The 20,647-nt window shown below is 45.1% G+C and overlaps 2 protein-coding genes across 2 annotated transcripts; both read left to right on the plus strand.

The window, feature by feature from the left end:
- Positions 1–1,688, plus strand: LOC117837033 (uncharacterized). The gene is made up of 3 exons (XM_034716589.2): positions 1–729; positions 876–1,121; positions 1,246–1,688. Exons 1-3 carry the CDS (start codon positions 334–336, stop codon positions 1,534–1,536), a joined length of 933 nt encoding a protein of 310 aa, XP_034572480.1. The 5' UTR covers positions 1–333; the 3' UTR covers positions 1,537–1,688.
- A 17,404-nt stretch (positions 1,689–19,092) lies between these two features.
- On the plus strand, positions 19,093–20,385 carry LOC117862659 (uncharacterized). Its single transcript, XM_034746192.2, has one exon. The coding sequence runs from the start codon at positions 19,160–19,162 to the stop codon at positions 20,138–20,140; it is 981 nt and encodes a 326-aa protein (XP_034602083.1). The 5' UTR covers positions 19,093–19,159; the 3' UTR covers positions 20,141–20,385.
- The last annotated feature ends 262 nt before the right edge of the window (positions 20,386–20,647 follow it).

A 20,647-nucleotide genomic window follows, 5' to 3' on the forward strand; every position in this document is an offset into this window, starting at 1 on the left:
AGTGTCTCGCAGACGCTCGTCGTGTCGTCCTGCTGTACACCTATCTCGAAGAATCTGGTCCAACTATCACAGTATTTTACTCGGCGAGACGACCATGACGAACCAACGTGTCTCTTCACCTGGCGCTGCATGCATGCTGACACGTATACGCCATGGCCGCCCCCCGAGCCAGCTTAGCACTGCCAGCCAACGACCTGCAGGCCGGCCGCCTTCTTCTCCCTTTCTATTCTCGCCGTCCTCGCTACTCCGCCTACCTAGCGATACTATCTCCACTCCACTGCAGCAGTGCAGCTAGCTTGCTAGTACGCGAACACACTCCTTCCGGGCGCGGCCATGGTGAAGCTGGCGACGGCGCGCGAGTGCCGCGCGTACAGCCTCGGCGCCGGCGGCGGGTCCGGCACGGCGTTGCGCAACCGGTGGGAGTACATCAACGCCGGGGTGTACGTGTTCTCGGCGGTGCTCCTGGTGGGCGGGTTCCTGGGGCAGCTCCTCGCCACGACGTGGGGCGGGTCCAGCCGGCCTGCACTCGTGGTGGCCGCGGTCGGGCTCGCCGGCGTGCTGGCCGCCAACGTCCACGACCTCCTGGCGCACGTCGCCGGTGTCGACTACCGGCTCGGGATGGTGGCCGGGCTCGATGCCCAGCTCGCGCTCGTCGAGATCGCCGTCCCCGCCGTACAGATCGCCGGCACCACGCTCATGCTCATCGCCGTCGTCGTCTTCGAGATTCAGGTTCGATTTGATTAGTTTCAATCACAATTTGTTGCTCGAATGGCAATAATCCTGTTTATTCACTGATTAAAGACGTACTTGGGTTTCGATTACAAGTTTTAGTTCACTGATCAGCTAGTATTCGATTTGCTTATCATCATGTACAGATGGAGAGAGGTTACCGGCACGGCCTGGCAAGGCACGGCCTGAACCTGCTGATCGCCGGGCCGGCGCTCTGGTGCCTGGGCTCCGTGCACAACATCTGCCAGGTGTACGAGCGTGCCAGCGGCCACGTCCAGCTCCTGCAGAAGAGCGTCCAGATCCCGCTCCTCCTGGGAAGCACGCTCTTCCTCATCGCCGGCATTGTCAACCGCCACGACCGCCGCAGCCGCACTGCCGCCTTCTCGCTACTGGTAATGATTGAACATCGTGTCTTCTCTTCTTTCACTTGTAGCAAGTAGCAGCCGAAATGCCAGATCGAGAGCTCGACTTGCAAAGCAGAGCTGACACTCTGCTCTGGGTGTATGGACGATGCAGGGGAGGAGCTGGGCGTGGTTCTGCCTGTTCGGGAGCCTCCTGTTCCTCGCCGGCGGCGTGCTGAACCTGCTCAAGGTGTTCAAGACGCAGCAGATGGGCGGCCGGGGCATGGAGAAGCTCCGCGGCGGCGCGCAGGAGCGGCTGGCCATGGAGAGGGAGGGCAAGGTGCCGCTCATCCTGGAGCACGGCGGCCGGAGGGGGACCCGGGACCCGGCCGTCGTGCCGCCGCCGCCGCAGCAGCAGCCGCCGCACGGGTCCTACAAGGACGCGCTCGTCAGCAGCGCAAGCTAGGAATATGAACAGAAAATGGCACGTAAATTTTCTGGATTTACGACGTTGGTTGAACTGTACCTTCCAATTGCGATCGTCAATAAGCCTACTGTAAGTCTGTAACTGCTGTGGTTGTGTATGCATGCGAATAAAACTGGCATGTACATCTGACATGTACCGACTTACCCGAGTTACTGAAGAACTGTATTTTCTACCCTCGCATCACCAGACCTGAAGAACACTTTAACGATTCAGTTAGCTCCTGTTATTTCGTTCATTCTGCTGCATCATTTTTTTTCCTGTTTTCGATGTTTGGATGGTAGGACTGGGGACCGGCATTTCACTTGGAAGTTGCAACTGAGTCTTTGCTGCCGGCATGGCTGCGGCTGCGGCTGCAAGCCAGCAGCAACCACAGCTGCTCCATTTTCTAGCAGCAGCCGCAGCCGCAGCCGAAGCACTTGCCTAGCATCACTGAAACTGGCCTTACAAGCTTTACAAGGTTTCTTAGCACCATTGTACCAAAGGCACTTGCCTAGCATCACTGAAACTGGCGACTATAGGACACTACCATCACTTGTAACTACTGTATATCACAAAACACTGCCAATTTCTAGATAACCACTATGGCAGCGCTTGCACTAATATAAAAAGCGCGGGTTTAGTCCAGGTTCTACATTTCAAAAAGCATCTACATGTCGGTACAAATGGGAGCGGTGGGGAGAATTTCGGTACAAATGGGAGCGGTGGGGAGAAGCGCGGCCAGGAGAAGCTGCAAAAAAGCGTCTACATTTTGGTACAAATGGAAGTGGCGGGGAGAAGCTACATTTCAAAAAGCATCTACAGGTGGGCAGGTGGGGAGAAGCGCGGCCAAGAGAAGCTGAAAAAAAGCGTTCACATTTTGGTATAAATGGGAGCGGTGGGGAGAAGCTACATTTCAAAAAGCATCTACATTTTGGTACAAATGGGAGCGGTGGGAAGAAGCGCGGCCAGGAGAAGCTGAAAAAAACATCCCATAAGCAGAATTTAAACGGTTCCAAACAGTACCATATCGACTCACCGTGATCAGAGAACCTCAGTTCTGTTGAACGGGGCCATATCGACTCATCGTGATAAGAGAACCTCAACAGAACTGGTTCTTTCTAACACCATGGTGGTACCACTACTCATAAATCCCAAAGAAAGATTTTTAATTCATCCAAAAATATTAATTTAGATGATTGTTAATAAGATAAGCCGTATAGAACTAATCATAATTTCTAAAGAAATAATTTAAGTCATCCAAGAACATTAATAAGATGATCGGTAAAAAGATACTCCATTTGAAATTATAACGCATATTTTTTTTCCATTTCCTTAGGACAAGCATTTGCCTACGATTAGGGTATTGACAAATAACTTTTGTGAAAAAAGTAATGATACTAGATTCACATTATAATTTTATATAAATAAAACATTAATGGAGTAATTCTCAGTCAAAACCTTGTCATAACAAAACGAAAAAACCTAATCAACATCGGAGAGAGTACAAAATATTTTATAATACTAGCAATAAACCCCAAAGCAAAAGAATGCACACCAATACTAGTATATACCAACGCAAAGAGTCCATTTAGCTACTCCTTGAATGAATCATATACCAAGACGCTTGTTTATGCAAGCACATTAATAAGGATTGTAAATCTAAACAGAAGGCTGTATATACAGGGCGCAAATCAAAAACTAAGATTTTTCATTGATGCAAGCACATTAGAATCAGTTTAAAGACGGCAATATATGCCATAAATCCCAAAGCAAGATTGTTATTCATTTAAGAAGCCCGATAAAATGATTGGCAAATAGATATGCAAGGATACACTCTATAGCATTAGCCATATCCAAAGAAAGATTTTAAAATCAAGACAAACCATCACTACCCCAAATTTGTAGTAAACCAAGACTTGTATTTATCTGTAGCACATTAAAACTGATGTAAAATCAATATATCCTTAAGTATAGCACGTTAAAACTGATGTAGTTAAATCGATATATCCGCAGTGCCTGCCGGCCACTGGAGGCGGCTATAAAAAAATAGAAGCCTCCGCCACCCAACACCAACCATCTCATCAGAAGAACAGCCTCTCGTCACCTTCAAGCTTCTCGTGCTAGAATCGTTGTGACATATACAAGGAAAAAATCAATGGCACGTGGAAGCAGCAGCAGCAGCAGCAGCGTCATGCTTGTGCTGCTGCTCGTCGTGATCTGCACGGCGCCATCGGTCGTCCGCGGCGGTGGCCAGAAGTAGGTCGTCGGCGATAACATGGGCTGGAGGTTTGGCGTCACGGGCTGGGTGAAGGACAAGCCCATCCACACCGGCGATGTGCTAGGTGCGCGGCTGACGGGCCGAGCTCTGAATTAAGCCCACTACTCCTCAAATAATTAGTGGAGAAGGCGATTCCATCGATCTAATTGATCTGGTACTGTTGATTTTCTTACCGAGGCAGTGTTCAGGTACGATTCATGTCACAACCGATTTTTGACAAAATCGAATACATCGCATATGTGTGTCAGGATCTGTTCTCACATATATGTTGACTTCATAAGTCAATACATCAAAGACAGTGTTCAAAACGTAAACAGAACAGAAGATAACTTATTACATCCGAGAGGTAGACACGAAGGTCTTTAATCGTTCACCGATAACTTTACACGCACACACACAGCGAAGCTTCTCATAGGCTTGACTGGTGAACGCCCGCCTAGAACTCCTCGAAATCGTCGAAGAACTCCACGCCGTCACAAGCTTCTGAACAGCGTTTGGGCAAAGGTGAGTACACGTATGGTTGGTACTCAACAAGTGGGGGAAACATGCATGGCTCACAAGAAGAGGCTCAAAAGCTTTAAGCGGTTAGCATTTTTAGTTGGTCACATTTTATTAGCAAGTACCTATATACTAGTTGTAAGTTTATACCAACCCAATTAAGCATAAAGCATCAACATTATCCAAAACCAAGGAACCACGATTTATTCTCATCTTTAAGTTCAATTATCATGTGAGGGTCCACGCCGCTCTTAACCGTGAGCACGGCTGATATATCAGTTTACACTCTGTAGAGGTTGTACATCTTTACCCACAAGTCGCGTAAAAGTTCAGAGAACTTTGGACCCAACCATGCTGTGCTGATCAGGCACAATACCACACTTCCGAGGTGTGACTGCATAGGGACGCTAGGTGGTCGTTACAAAGATAACATAGTAAGTGGTAACCCGCTAAGGTTTTCGGATCGGTAATAGGATACAACAGCCCCCTAGTTGGTACAGTGTCTTAGCTAAACCCACTTCCCTAGAAAGCGGGTGCTATATCCCATCTGCCGCCACCCCTCTTGCCCTTTCGGTAAGATTACCCCAGACTAGAGTCTCTAATTAATTAGCCAAGACTAGAGCTATGATAGTACTTGTGGTTGTACTGTTCTTGGGTGGTTCTCCATGTTCCGATTAAATCAAGTGATCTTGTATTAATATAGGTATAGCATAAATAAGGTCATGATTAATATTCTCAAAATTATTATTACCACCCCAAAATTAATAACTAAGCAATTCTACCCAACATGATTAAACAGGTGTTCAAGGATCAGGATTAAAAACTAGGTAAGTCCTTAATAGGCATTCCCGTCAAATTATGCACATATAGGAAATTAATAAAGTGATTAATCATGAATATGAAGGGGGAGATAACCACTTTCCTTCCTCGGCAAACTGAGGGAACTCTTCCTCAAACGGCGGCTGCTCCTGAGACTCCTCGAACAGCACTTCGTCTACACGATCACACAAGCAAAACAAGCAATAAATAAAATAGTACACCAAACATGACAAAAGACTGAAAACAAACTCCTAAAACTAACGTTCATGCAGAGATGGTCGCGTGAGCGCGGGAATCGCTGAAATCGGAGTTAAAACCATGAAGACATGGAGTAAACAAGTTTCAGGGGCTAAAACAGAATTAACTATATACTTCAGGGGCTAGCAAGGAATTTTCACAAGACTCAGAGAATAGTGTTATAGAATTACTGAAAAGAACAGGGTTAGCTATGTAAAAGTGCATGGCTCGGTTAGAATAAGGAAAACAAAGAATTGTAGGGAGTTATTTGCAAGATTTACTAGACACACGGAAAAGGATGAAAATTATAGAATTGGCCAGGGGCTAGAATAGAAAGAGGCCTTATCCTTTCTTATTCCTCGCGCAAACCTGCGCAGGGAAGGACGCGGCGCCTAGACGGCAGGTCACCGGCGCTTGGCGCGGCGGGGAGGAAGACCGGCTAGCGCAAGCAGGCAGGGAGAAAGAGAGGAGGGAGTTTGGGCTGGCGGCCTGCTGGGTTGGATTGGAGAGGAAAAGGAGATTTTATTTTATTTTTAAACTTGCAAACACCACTCAAACAAAAACCAAAACAAAAGATAAAACCCTATCAAGCACTTGTTGCCTCTAAAATTAAACTCAAGTGCTCTTTCATTTATTAAAGACCGTAATTTAATTAAAGTAATTTATTTAGTCCTTAGAAAAGAAAGACTAAACACACTTGTTGCTTACATTATTTTCATGATGGAATTTTGGGTGTTACAAATCCTACCCCCCTTAAAGAGAATCTCGTCCTCGAGATTCGGAGAGATTGGAAAACAACTGAGCAAATTCTTCGATAAGCTCATCTTCTCTTTCCTAAGTAGCTTCATCTTCCGAGTGATGACTCCATTGTACCTTGCACATTTTGATTACTTTGCTCCGAGTGACTCTCTGAGATGTTTCCAGTATTTTGATAGGATACTCTGAATAAGTTAAATCATCCTTCACATTGAGTTCTTCTAGTGGTAATTATTCCTCAGGTACTCTGAGACACTTCTTCAACTGAGATATGAGAAACACATCATGAACATCTGATAATCGAGCAGGTAAGTCTAATTGATATGCCACTTCTCCTTTTCTTTCCAAAATTTAAAATGGACCAATGTAATGAGGTGATAGCTTCCCTTTAACCTTGAATCGACGAAGACCTCTAATAGGTGATACCTTGAGATACACGTAATCTCCAACTTCAAATGTCAACTCCCTTCTCCGAGTATCAGCATAACTCTTCTGTCTTGACTGTGCAGTCTTAAGATTATTTTGAATTATCTGAACTTGTCTTTCAGTTTCTTTAAGAATTTTTGGTCCAAAGACTTGACTTTCTCCCATCTGACTCTAGTACAACGGTGTTCTACACTTTCTTCCGTATAACGCTTCAAACGGGGCCATCTTAAGACTTGCTTGATGTTGTTATAAGAGAATTCTGCGTATGGCAAACTCTTATCCCAACTACCTCCATACTTTAAAGCACAAGCTCTTAACATATCTTCTAATATTTGATTGATTCTTTCAGTCTGACCATCTGTTTGCGGATGATACACAGAACTGAAACTAAGCTTCGTATCCATTGATTCGTGTAGCTTCTGCCAAAAACGTGATGTGAATTGAGTACCTCGATCAGATACTATCTTCTTCGGTACACCATGTAGACATACAATCCTTGACATATACAGCTCTACTAACTTGGCTCCTGTATAGGTTGTTTTAACCAGAATGAAGTGTGCAACCTTAGTTAATCTGTCCACAACAACCCATATAGAATCATAACCATCACGAGTGCGAGGTAACCCAATAATGAAATCCATTCCGATCTCTTCCCATTTCCATTCAGGTACTTTTAGTGGCTGAAATAAACCGGCTGGTCTTTGGTGCTCTGATTTTACTCTCTGACATACATCACACAAAGCAACGTGGGTTGCTACATCCCTTTTTAAATCATACCACCAATATTTATCCTTCAAATCCTGATACATCTTAGTACTACCAGGGTGAATAGAATAAGTCGAATTATGTGCTTCCTTCAATATGCGTTCACGAAGATGGTCGATCTCCGGTACACATATCCTTTTCCTAAACCAAATAGTTCCTTGATCATCTTCAGTGAAGTCTGGGGCCTTTCCTAAACCAATTTGGGTCTTGATTTCCTTGATGTTAGCATCTATCAATTTCCCTTTTCTTATCTCTTGTTCCAGTGTAGGATCAATTTCCATGGTCATAGCTTCAGTATGGGCAACGATTCCTAAGTTGAGTCGCTTCATTTCCCAACATAACTCTTGAGATATCAACCGTGCTATAGTCACATTAGCTTGACCTTTTCGACTTAAAGCGTCTGCTACGACATTTGCCTTGCTGGGATGATACTGGATATCCAAGTCATAGTCCTTGATCAACTCTAACCATCTGCGCTACCTTAAATTAAGATCTCTCTGAGTGAAGATGTACTTTAGGATTTTGTGGTCGGTGAAGATCTAACACTTGTTCCCGATCATGTAATGTCTCCAAATCTTTAATGCATGCACAACGACAGCTAATTCCAAGTCATGAGTCAGATAATTTTGTTCATGCTTTCTCAACTGTCTAGAGGCATAAGCTACTACTCTACCTTCTTGCATTAGTACACATCCAAGACCTAGACGTGAAGCGTCACAATAAACATCGAAGCCTTTGTGTATATCAAGCATTATCAGTACAGGGGCAGTAGTCAACTTCTTCTTCAGCTCTTCAAAACTCGCTTGACTCTTGTCATCCCATTTAAACTCTTTTCCCTTTTCCAATAATGAGGTGAGAGGTTTGACAATCTTTGAGAAACCTTCAATAAACCTGTGGTAATAACCTACTAATCCAAGAAAACTTCTAATTTCGGACACATTCTTGGGCGGATTCCAATTTAGCACATCTTGAACTTTGCTTGGGTCTACTGTGATTCCTCTGTCGGTGATAACATGTCCAAGGAAGGAAACTTCTTTCAACCAAAACTCACACTTACTCAACTTGGCATATAGCTGATTCTCCCGAAGCTTCTGTTACACTAATCTTAAGTGCTCTATATGCTTTTCTTCATTTCGAGAAAACACCAAGATATCATCGATGAAGACTACCACAAACTTGTCTAAGTACTCCATAAACACCTTGTTCATCAAATACATGAAGTATGCTAGGGTATTTGTCAATCCAAAAGACATCACGGTGTATTCATATAAACCATATCTGGATGTAAATGTTGTTTTGGGAATGTCTTCTGCTTGGATCTTTAACTGATGATAACCTGATCGCATATCGATTTTGGAAAAAACTTTTCCACCTCTCTTCTGATCAAACAGATCTTCAATCCTAGGGAGTGGATATTTATTCTTAATAGTCACATCATTAAGAGCTCTATAATCCACATTCTTCTGGTGCCATCCTCTTTATCAACAAAAAGTACAGGTGCTCCCCAAGGTGAAGAACTAGGATGGATAAATCCTTTACTTAATAATTCTTCTATTTGTTTCTTTAACTCAACCAAATCCTTAACATCCATTCTATAAGGTCTTTTAGATATAGGTGAAGTGTCGGGTAAAAGATCAATAGAGAACTCGATATCACGGTCAGGTGGCATACCTGGTAAATCCTTAGGAAAGATGTCGGGGTATTTGCATGCAACCTTGATATCCTCCAAAGTTTTCCCTTTTATCTGATTCACTATACCCTTTTCTTCAGACGAGGCAGTAGCCACAAACTCAATTCTGTCCCCTTGAGGGTTGGTTAAAAGCACTGACTTCTTAGCACATAGGATAATTCCATCACATAGTTCTAACCAGTTCATTCCAAGAATCACATCAATACCATTAGAGTCTAGGACCACTAGGTGAGTTACGAAATCTACCCCCATGATTTTCAGATTGACTTGTGGGTATATTCGACTTGTTCTCATCTCACCACCTGGTGAGCTAACTAGCAAAGTTTTCTTCATAGGTTGCATAGGTATGTTATGCTTTGCCACAAATCGATCGGTTATAAATGAATGTGATGCTCCAGAATCAAATAAAACTGATGCAGAATTGACAAGGAACATACCAAATACAACATCTGGAGCTTCCTTGACTATTTCTGCTGTCACGTGGTTCAACCTACCATGCATGAAGTTCTGATGGCCCTTGTTGCCCTGAGAATTCGGATTTCCATTGCGTGCTTGAGACTGTTGCTGACCAGGATTCTAACCATTGTTCTTCAACGGGGTCTGCATGTTACGCTTGGGATAGGTGTTGGCGTAATGTCCCACTTCACCACACTTGAAACAACCATTGGGTCGAACTGGGGTAACTAGATTGTTACGGATTGGTGCTCCTGCAGCATTGTTTGCTCAGTTTTGCTGAGGGTTTGAGGTGTGTTGTGCCTGTTGGTTGAAACGTTGAGGTTGCTGAGGGAAACGTTAAAACTGTTGATTCTGCTGATAGCTTCCACCTTGTCCTCCTGAACAAAGCTGTGATCCTTGTGACGAGTTGAAGCGAGGGCAGGTGTTGCTGCTGGATTGCCCTTGCGATTGTAACTTTTGCTTTTGTTCGCCGAGCTCCTTATGCTTGTTCTCCAAGCCGATGGCTTTGTCTAGTAGTGTCTAAAAATTGGGGAAAGTGTGACTTTGCAGTTGATAGTTAAGTGGCCCTATCAGTCCATCTAAGAAACGTTCTTGTCGCTTCTTGTCGGTGTCCACCTCATTAGGCGCGTAACGAGACAATTGTGTGAACTTGTCCCGGTACTCGCTAACTGTCTTGTTGCCTTGAGTCAAAGCCAGAAACTCTTTCTGCTTGAGCTTCATTACACTAGCTTGAATGCGGTGTGTGTGAAAGTTGTTCTTGAACTCTTCCCAAGTAATGGCGTTGGCGTTGGCGTGGGCAGTGGTGTAGGCATCCTACCAATCGGCTGCGGCTCCTTCCAAGCATCGTGCAGCGTACAAGACCTTCTCATGGTCATTGCACAATGTAATATCTAGCTTCTTACTGATGACCTTCAACCAGTCATCAGCATCCAAAAGATCCACTGAGTGGGAGTAAGTAGGAGGGTGGTGGCTCATGAATTCCCTGTGCTTGTCACGCGGTGCCTGAGGTGCTTGTGGTGGTTGCTTGTTTTGCTGGGCTCCAGATTCTGGACAGTAGCAGTGAGGTTCTGCAACAGTTGCATCTGAGCAGCCAAAAAATGTTCCATTGTTGAACTTGGTGGCGGAGGTGGTGCTTGATTCTGCTGATTAATTATGTGATCACGCCTCTGACTTGGAATATCTTGTCCTCCTCTTGACCTAGTGTTTACCATCTGAGTGTTAGAAGAATGAATCTCGGATAAGAATGATGTTTTGATAAGGTAGATATAAGAGCAAAGAACCAAGATTGAGACCCAACAGACTATTAACTTTATTTTGTTTAATGATGCATTTGTGGCCATCACTCCACAAAACATTCCAGACAATACAAAGATCCAAATCAAACATGTTTTCAAACAGCAAACATTATTACACCGTACGTCCTCGCAGGAATAGTTCTATCGAAAAGACTCCGGAAGGCAACCTAAAAAGGAAACCTAGTCTAAAAGACCGGTGACAGAGCCAGACGTGCCATAGCGAAGCCTCTTGCGGGGTGGTGAAACGGTGGGGCAGTGCAACTCGGCTGCCTCCTCAAGCGGCTCCTGTCCTACAAGCTGTGCCTCAAGCTGTGCAATCCTAGCATGAGCATCCTGTAGCTCCTCGTGGGTCCTGGCAAGCTCTGCGGTAGCTCCGTCGAGGTCAGTGTTGAGAGCAGCGGTGACTCGAGCAAGGATGTTGATACGGTCTTCTCCGGCTTCTCCCAACTGTACAGCTATGTCCTCTGTGCCACTGAGTTGACGAGGAATGTGACGGTAGACGGTGGTGCTCAACTCCTGGCGGTTGGTGAAGCAGAAGGCCGACAGAGCTCTCCTAGCAGCACTACTGACAGAAGCGGTGCAAGTGGCATGGGGCATAGTGGAGTCGTGCGCCGAGCGAGTCCTCAAGCCTCTGGAAGTTGCCAACCGTTCCCTGATGTGGACCTGAGTGGCGTAGTAGTCGTCCATGGTGGAGTAGGAGACACGGTGAGTGATGTAGAGGGGCTTCACGGTGTTTCCCAAAGTCTGCAGTACTTCCCAGAGCAGTGTGGGAAAGTATCCAGGCTCATCCTCCGAAGTCTTGTAGTCACAAGCTGGTGTCACATTCTGCTGTCCACCATTCTGATTCCCATCTTCATCTCCACTATTGTTACCATGGCTGTTGTCGTGGTCATTGTTGCTGTTGTTGTCATTGTTGCTGTTGTAGTCGTCGTCATCGTCGTTGTCCTCATACTCATCATCGCTATCATCCCTGGAGTCGTCCGGGTCTCCACCATCGGCAGCAGGTGCTGGAGCAAGATCAGCTGGTGCTAAAGTGTCCAATGCAGGAGTAGCTGGTGCGGGAGTGTCTGAAGCTAGGATAGTTGGTGATGCTGTTGGGATCACTAGATTCCCATCCGAGTCGACCTCCATGATACTGCCATCTTCCATCTCGATGTAGTAGTAAACCTCCTCCGGATCCTCTTCAACCTCCTCCACAGGCTGAACTGGAGTAGCTGGTTGAGCAGGGGCAAGGTGATCCTGGTATCCTCCAGTGCTTTTGCGAGCGATCAACCTGGTCCTGGCCATCTGACAAAGGAAGAACAGATAGTCAGAACAAAACAAAAAAGAGACAAGCTTTTAGAACAAGAATAAATTAGATTTTTATGAGGAAAATAAGATATTTTTTAGCAGACATGGCTTGCTAAGAAAATGAGTCCTTATTCTCGACCATTTCTGACTAGGCTTGCATCCTACAGTCAACACATCTCTGATACCACTTCTGCTACACTCGATTTTTGGACAAAACCGAATTTATCGCATATGTGTGCCAGGATCCGTTCTCACATATATGTTGACTTCATAAGTGAATACATCAAAGACAGTGTTCAAAACGCAAACATAATAGAAGATAACTTATTACATCCGAGAGGTAGACACAAAGGTTTTCAATCATTCACCGATAACTTAACATGCACACACACACAGCGAAGCTTCTCCATAGGCTTGACTGGTGAACACCCGCCTAGAACTCCTCGAAGTCGTTGAAGAACTCCACGTCATCACAAGCTTCTGAACAGTGTTTGGTCAAGGGTGAGTACACTTATGGTTGGTACTTAGGAAGTGGGGGAAACATGCATGGCTCACAAGGAGAGGCTCAAATGTTTTAAGCGGTTAGCATTTTTAGTTGGTCGCATTTTATTAACACGCATCTTTTTACTAGGTGTAAGTTTATACCAACCCAATTAAGCATAAAGCATCAACATTATCCAAAACAAAGGAACCACGATTTATTCTCATCTTTAAGTTCAATTATCATGTGAGGGTCCAGGCTGCTCTTAATTGTGAGCACGGCTGATATATCAGTTTACACTCTGGAGAGGTTGTACATCTATACCCACAAGTCGCGTAAAAGTTCAAAGAACTTTGGACCCAACCATGCTGTGCTGATTAGGCACAATACCACACTTCCGAGGTGTGATTGCATAGGGACGCTACAAGGCCTTTACAAAGATAACATAGTAAGTGGTAACCCGCTAAGGTTTCCGCATCGGTAGTAGGATAGAACAGCCCCCTAGTGGGTACAATGTCTTAGCTAAGCCCACTCCCCAAGAGAGCGGGTGCTATATCCCATCTGCTGCTGCCCCTCTTGCCCTTTCGATAAGATTACCCAGACTAGAGTCTCTAATTAACTAGCCAAGACCAGAGCCATGATAGTCCTTGTGGTTGTACTATTTTCCTGGGTGGTTCTCCATGTTCCGATTAAATCAAGTGATCTTGTATTAACGCAGATATAGCATAAATAAGGTCATGATTAATATTCTCAAAATTATTAATACCATCCCAAAATTAAGCAACTAAGCAATTCTACCCAACATGATTAAACATGTGTTCAAGGATCAGGATTAAAAACTAGGTAAGTCCTTAATAAGCAGGAAATTAATAAAGTGATTAATCATGATATTATTGGTACGAAAAAGAATATGCAAGGGGAGATAACCACTTGCCTTAGCAAACTGAGGGAACTCTTCTTCAAACGACGGCTGCTCCTGAGACTCCTCGAATGGCACTTCGTCTACACGATCACACAAGCAAAACAAGCAATAAATAAAACAGTACACCAAACATGACAAAAGACTAGAAACAAACTCCTAAAACTAACGTTCATGCAGAGACAGGTTGTGTGAGCGCCAGAATCGCTGAAATCGAAGTTAAAACGATGAAGATATGGAGTAAACAAGTTTCAGGGGCTAAAACAGAATTAACTATATACTTCAAGGGCTAGCAAGGAAATTTCACAAGACTCAGAGAACAGTGTTATAGAATTACGGAAAAGAACAAGGTTAGCTATGTAAAAGTGCATGGTTCGGTTAGAATAAAGAAAATAAAGAATTGCAGGGAGTTATTTGCAAGATTTACTAGACACATGGAAAAGGATGAAAATAACAGAATTGGCCAGGGGCTAGAACAGAAAGCGGCCTTATCCTTTCTTCTTCCTCGCGCAAACCTACGCAGGGAAGGGGGAGGCGCCTAGACGGCAGCTCGCCGGCGCTTGGCGCGGTGGGGAGGAAGACCGGCTGGTGCAAGCAGGCAGGGAGATAGAGAGGAGGGAGTTTGGGCCGACGGCCTGCTGGGTTAGATTGGAGAGGAAAAGGAGATTTTATTTTATTTTTAAACTTGCAAATACCACTCAAACAAAACCAAAATGAAAGATAAAATCCTATCAAGCACTTGTTGCCTCTAAAATTAAATTCAAGTGCTCTTTCATTTATTAAATACCGTAATTTAATTAAAATAATTTATTTAGTCCTTAGAAAAGAAAGACTAAACACACTTGTTGCTTACATTATTTTCATGATGGATTTGGGTGTTACAATTCAACGGCGCATGATGTGGTGGAGAGGTGGACGAAGCCGCGTACAACACGTGCCAGATGCCCATCGGCGGCGGCACACCGCACAGCTCCGGCAACGACCGTATCCAGGCCTGCCCCAGCAAGAGCTCTTCTTCGTGTGCAGCCTGCGGGGCCACTGCGCAAATGGCATGAAGATCACCATAGCAGCCTAACGAGATGATGGCATTGGCATCAATTCTCGAGTGGAAAAAATAGAAGTCATTGGCAATGATGACGTGTCCATCTAGTGTGTGCTGTGTTTAATTTGTGACATGTCATAGTGTCATAAGAATATCATAACGTAATGTCCGCTGTTAGGCCAATCTCAATGGGTCATGAGAGTTTTATGGACATTAATTATATGACACTTCAACAATTTTACTGATTTGGCAAACTTATTATGAGAAGAGAGAAATGGAGAGTTTTATCCCCATAATTGCTAGATTCATGTGCATCACGTGTCATTTTTAGAAGGTTTGGAGCGAGAAACTCATCACTTTGATAACTGAGTGACAATGACAACATAATTATTAGGACTAACAGTTTATCAAGCATGTACTTCATAGGCTTCTTATGTCCTAAAGGATGGAACCCAAATCATGACAAGATCCAAAACATTCATATCAAGTGATCCAAACCATAGTAAAACAACGACCTTCAAATTATTCTATGTTATCCAAGTCATAGGATTCAAATCATAATCAAAATCCACATGATGGTTAAAGAACATGCACTAGATGTATTCACTGGAATATCTGATGGTGGTATCCGACGAAGGCATTGGACAAAGTTTGGCTAGGGAATCAAACCCAAGTCTACCGGAATATCCTACGGCCATTGGAGGAAACATTGGATAAAAGAACAGTGCCACTACAAAAGAAGTTAATGCAGCGGATGATCATCCGATGGGGTGGAAATTGAAGGTGTTGGGCAAATAGACTTGGTCATAGTTTGGAGCAAAGAATGGAGTATAGCACCGGAAGATTCGATGGTACCAATATGCAGGCGTTGGAGCAATCACCAGATGGATGAGCACAAGATTATTCAGCACCAAATGATCAGATGGGCCAAGAAAGGTGGCATCAGAGTTTTCGTCGCATGATCATGGAGGGAGCACGTAAGCGCGGATTGAAGAAAACAATAGACCCACTGGAATATCCAAGAGACCATCGGATAAAGGCGTCGGAGCTTTGGGAAGTAAGTGGTCCGACGTCTATGTGCGAAAAATAGGGCACCGTAGTATCCGATACAACCCATATGTGACCATCGGATATTCCGATGACTCACTAGCTTTTGCTAGCCATTGGAGCAATGGATCCTTTAAGTTTGTTGGGCTATTTATTAACCTCTACTTGTTTATTTAGAGTTGTTATATAGTGAGTGGAAGATCCATCAACAGCATATTCATGTCAACAAAATTGCTAAAGTGATCATTCAAGGCAATTAGCACAAGCTTAGAGAGTGATTAGTGCTAGATTAGGCTCAAAGTGAGAGAAAGCAAAGTATTGCTACCTTGTGGCTGGTTTAAGGAGTGAACCACCATCATAAGCTTGATGGGCCGGACCTTGCGACCTTGGTGGCTCGACGGAAAGTCTTCAATCCTCCAGCTTGGTGTGAAGCAACGACGACGTCCATATGTAGGGGACAAGATACCCCTTTCTTCGTGGAGGAGCTTCATAGTTGCAGATGGCGCCAAGGTGACCGGAAGAAAGGGAGTGGTGAGCATTACATTTGTGGCAAGCTTCTCATCTAGCTTGGTGAGAGCCTTTGTGACAAGTCTCAAAGATATCTTCGAGCCAATAATCACCGTATTGAGTTGGCATACTTTCTAACCCATACCTTTACATTTTTGCATGCCATCCTTGCTATATGAGTGCCTTTACTTTCTTACAGTAATTCTAGTTAGGATTGGCCCTAAATTGCAAAATTCTTTGTAAGTGGAAAATTTCACACTAGATCAACCTTAAAATGCGCATCTAGATAGCATAACCTAGTTTATATTCATGCAAATAGTGGAAGCCGTTGCCTTAATGTTTTAAATTTCTTAATTCACCCATCCCCTATACGAGCACTCATTTCTTACCATATGTGCATTTTTGACTTATCATGCTTATTATAATCCCTAGCTACTGAAATCATTTTTGCATCATAATGTAGCCCATTGGAACGACTAACAAATCAGTGCATTAATAAAGCTGAAAAAACATTATTACTGTATATATTGTACATCAGCTCATATTTACCACTCGTGGAGCAAGGTTTGTTAGAATTTTAGGACACGCATGAACTTCTAGTAATATTGATGATTTTGGTGGCCAACATGTGGTTCAATTGTATTCTCAAACCAGACAACGCCTATATCTTTTGATAAAATCTTTACAAATTACAAACAATATGTTTTGATGTGTTTACATCGAAAATCAAAGTTGAAAACCACATAGGTAGCTAGATTAATTTGTCTTGTAAAGCATTCCCATAATATGATAAAAAAAAGTGAATTTACTTACAACACTTTAATAAAAAAAATAATGACCAAAGCTATATACTCGATCCAAAGACCATGCCATTAATTAAGTAGGAGTATAGTAGAAGTGCTTTATAACTGGAGGGAGCAGGTGCTTAGATCAAAGTAAAGCTCGCACGGAAGCACGTGAGAGATGGGGCCACATAATGCACGTTAGGCACAGGCTATATAACCCAGTAGTTAGGCCTTGCTTAATAATTGACCTAGCCAAATCTTTTTGCCAACACAAACATCGATTGATCCTCGCATTTGATTATCTTTCGGGTTAGGAAGACCGGTATTGACGTCACTGCGTAGGCAATTCAACCACCTGCAGTGTAATTTTGGACGAGTAAAATGTAAGCGCTTCAGGTAGAGGTTGATGGATCAAGCTGAACACAGGCTAAAAACATACTACAATGTATGGAAATATAGTGATGTGTTAGTGGGGGTGAAAATATACCCTGCAGCTTTGTTTGATCGAGAATGGCAGAATGCCTCCGCTGTGTATTGGAGCGATCGGTTAAACCAAAATTATGCGATCTCGAGGTCAGCACATATTTTAGCGGTCAAGTAGAAAACATATTTTGCCGACAAGTGTCTCATTATCGACGGGTACGTTACTTGCTATTAAAAATAGATGATTAGTATCTGAGTTAGAGGCTTAAAATTAGATGGATATATGCTCAGTCACAAATAGCCAAACTAATTAACTGAGTTCCTCTACTTGTTGGCAATAGAAAAACATCACCGACAGTCCAATTCTCTGACTCGCATCGAACGGCGAATGAAGTCGATGAAGTATGCTTGTCATGGAACTGTGCAAGTGCAAGAAGGCAGTATAATATTAATTGTGACGGTCAGCTACTCAGCTTTGTGCTATCTCTTTCGCTTGCTTTCGCAATTAGCCTTGATCCAAGCTGTAAACTAAATCAAGCCCGGCCGTAGCATATGGATGCAAGAACAAAAGAAAGCGATAGGCGTTAGGCGTTGATTCTTGATTGCTTAGTTAGCCTAAGCCGAATCTCTTGTTGCCAGCGCACGTAGTAGACACGAGCCTCGATCCTCGCATTTGAAAGATCCATCGGCGCTGACGTCACTGCATACGCAAATTCATTCAACTACCGGGCAGTGTAAAATTTTCAGTCGGTAGATGATGGATACATCAAGCTGGAACACTGGCTAAACATATATACAAATATGTAAGTGTTGTTATCCATAATGACGATCGATTTAACCGGCTGAAAATGACGCCGCTGCGAACCCTTTGATTGTCTGCTGCTTGGAGAATGGTAGTAGAATATTAATGCTACTGCCTACTGCAGCTGATGTATGTGCATATAGTGACGGATTATATTAGCATATAGCATTTGAATATAGTAAGTCAGCACACCGGCCGGCCCGGCTCAACGGTGCCTTCGTTTCGAAGCAAGGTAATATTTTATGGTAATATTTTTCATTATGAGTCTACTGTTTCTGATTATTATGCTTTGTGCTGCAGATCTCTATATGAAATTTTAAATATGAATGGAGAAATCTAAAAAGATTTGATTTAGGATCTGATAAATTAATTGGACTTATACTTGTGGCAAGATGAAGTTTGTGGTAGAACAATATTAGAAATTACATTTTTGCGTTGTGTTCAAACATTTCAAAATGATTTGAAAAGTATCAAAATGTTACATTACTTTTATTATGTATCACAAATAACAAAGTTTAGTTGCCAAACATGTATTTCGGAGAGGTTTATGTAAAAAATGTCCTTTTATTTGTGAATGAAGAAAGTAATATATTACACTTTCTTTTACCAACGTGAAGGGTGACAGAGATCACCAGAGATGAGGGACTGTGGGAAAGGGTATAAAAGATTCCTCAATATATTTAATTTGACCCCCAGATTTATCATGTAATATTTGGGTGTACCGGTGTACCACGATTATATTTTCATGCAATCCTCTTCCCTTAGAAAAAAGAGTTTTGGCCACCAACTTTTTTTCTGACGGAAAGGAAACTGTGGGAGTTTTGCCGCTGGCAATCCAGTTCGTAGGAGTAGAACAATAAGCGGCCATTTCCAATTCTACCCTCCAATAACCGGCTTGACTTTTCCACTCGGCACCACGCCACCACCACCGTCCACCGCCCAGCGCCACCACCACTTTGACTTCCCTACTAACCGGGACCCACAGACGCGCATGTGGGTCCCGCACTGCGCCTGTTACAAATACCGCCACCCGGGCCTTCCGTTCCGTCGCAGTCACAGACTCACAGGCCGTCCGGCTCACCGCGTTCCCCTCCCGAGCACGCCACCATGGCCCGCCCGTCAGCCACCGCTGCGCTCCTACTCCTCCTCCTCTCCCTCCTCGCCGTCGTCGCGCACTGCCGCCCCATCGAAGCGCAGTCCGCCACCGACGACGCCGAACCAGTCGCCGCCGTCGCGGCCGGCGACGACGACGAGAATGGCCCGCCCAACCCCATACTCCCCGCCGAGGCAGGCGCCGCCGCCGAGGTGGCCCTCCCGGCGGAGGAGCAGCAGCACCACGGGTTCCTCCGCCTGCCGTCCCACCGGCTCCGCCACCACCGCCCCTGCCGCCACGGCCCCTTCTTCCACCGCCACCACCTCTGGTGGGCGCTCCACCACGGCGCCTTAGGGGACGCGCCGATGCGCCGGTTCCACCACCACCGCCACGGCGAGGCTCTGAGCCACCTGGCGGCCTTGCCTTTGCCTGCGGAGGAGGCCAGGGAGGCGGCGGGGGAGGAGGTGAAGGCCGTGGCCGTGCCGGACCCGGATCGCTCGCTCCCCGGCGGTGACGGTGAGCCGGCTTTCGGCGACGCCGACGGCGCCCATGAGGCAGAGACAGACCACGAGGACGAGAGCGCGGCGGTCACGGCGTTGAAGAAGGAGATGCTGCGGAGGTGGTTCCACCACCGCCACGGCATGCGCCTCCACCACCGCCACCACGACGAGCCGGAGGAGGAAGCCACGGCGGAGGGCCTGAAGCGGTTCCACCACCACCTTCACAAGGAAGAGGAGGAGAAAGACATGACGAGAAAGCGGTTCCATCACGCCGAGCATGATGACGGCGACAGCGACGACGAGGATGAGGAGGTGGAGGAGATGGTCCGGCGGTTCAGGAAGGCCATCATGCGGAGGAGGTTCGGCCATGGCCGCCGCTTCCACCACCACCACCACGGCTACGGCTACCGCCACGCCGAGGAGACCGAGAAGGCGGATGCACAGGATGAGGGCGGCGTGGTGGCGTGGATCAAGGGCCTCATCAACCGGTTCTAGAGCAGGTCCATTTCCCCCGGCCCTTCTTGCATTGGTTGAGTCACGCGTACGGCCTTGGCTGCTTGTTCCTTCGTGCGCCCCCTCTAGTGCTCCTGCAGTGCAGCATTTCGTTGGTGTCATGCATGCTGTGTTTTTTATCTACGGTGTGTCTACGTACTTGTGTGACAGTGTAGTACCTGCTCGTGTGCAGCGTGCTTTGTCATGTGATTCTATATGCACGCATATGCCTTTGGTTTTTTTTTTCAGTCAGAAGGATCATGTTCTTCAAGTAATGTGCACTTGTGCGGTCGGTCTGCAATGTACCACGATTCGATTCGTCGTATGTGTATCCTATCTCGTATTTGAGACTGTCTGCTGTTTGCGTGCCTTCGCGCAGGAGCCTGAGCTCTGAATACGCAACGATTTACATTGTGAGTAACTGGTGTAGCATGATAATAGCATCTCCCCGTGTGATCTGAACCCAAATCGTGCAAACTCCGATAGCTGCCAGTAGATGTTTGCCAGCGC

Source organism: Setaria viridis, chromosome 1 (genome assembly GCF_005286985.2).
Source record: "Setaria viridis chromosome 1, Setaria_viridis_v4.0, whole genome shotgun sequence".
Taxonomy (NCBI): Eukaryota; Viridiplantae; Streptophyta; class Magnoliopsida; order Poales; family Poaceae; genus Setaria; species Setaria viridis.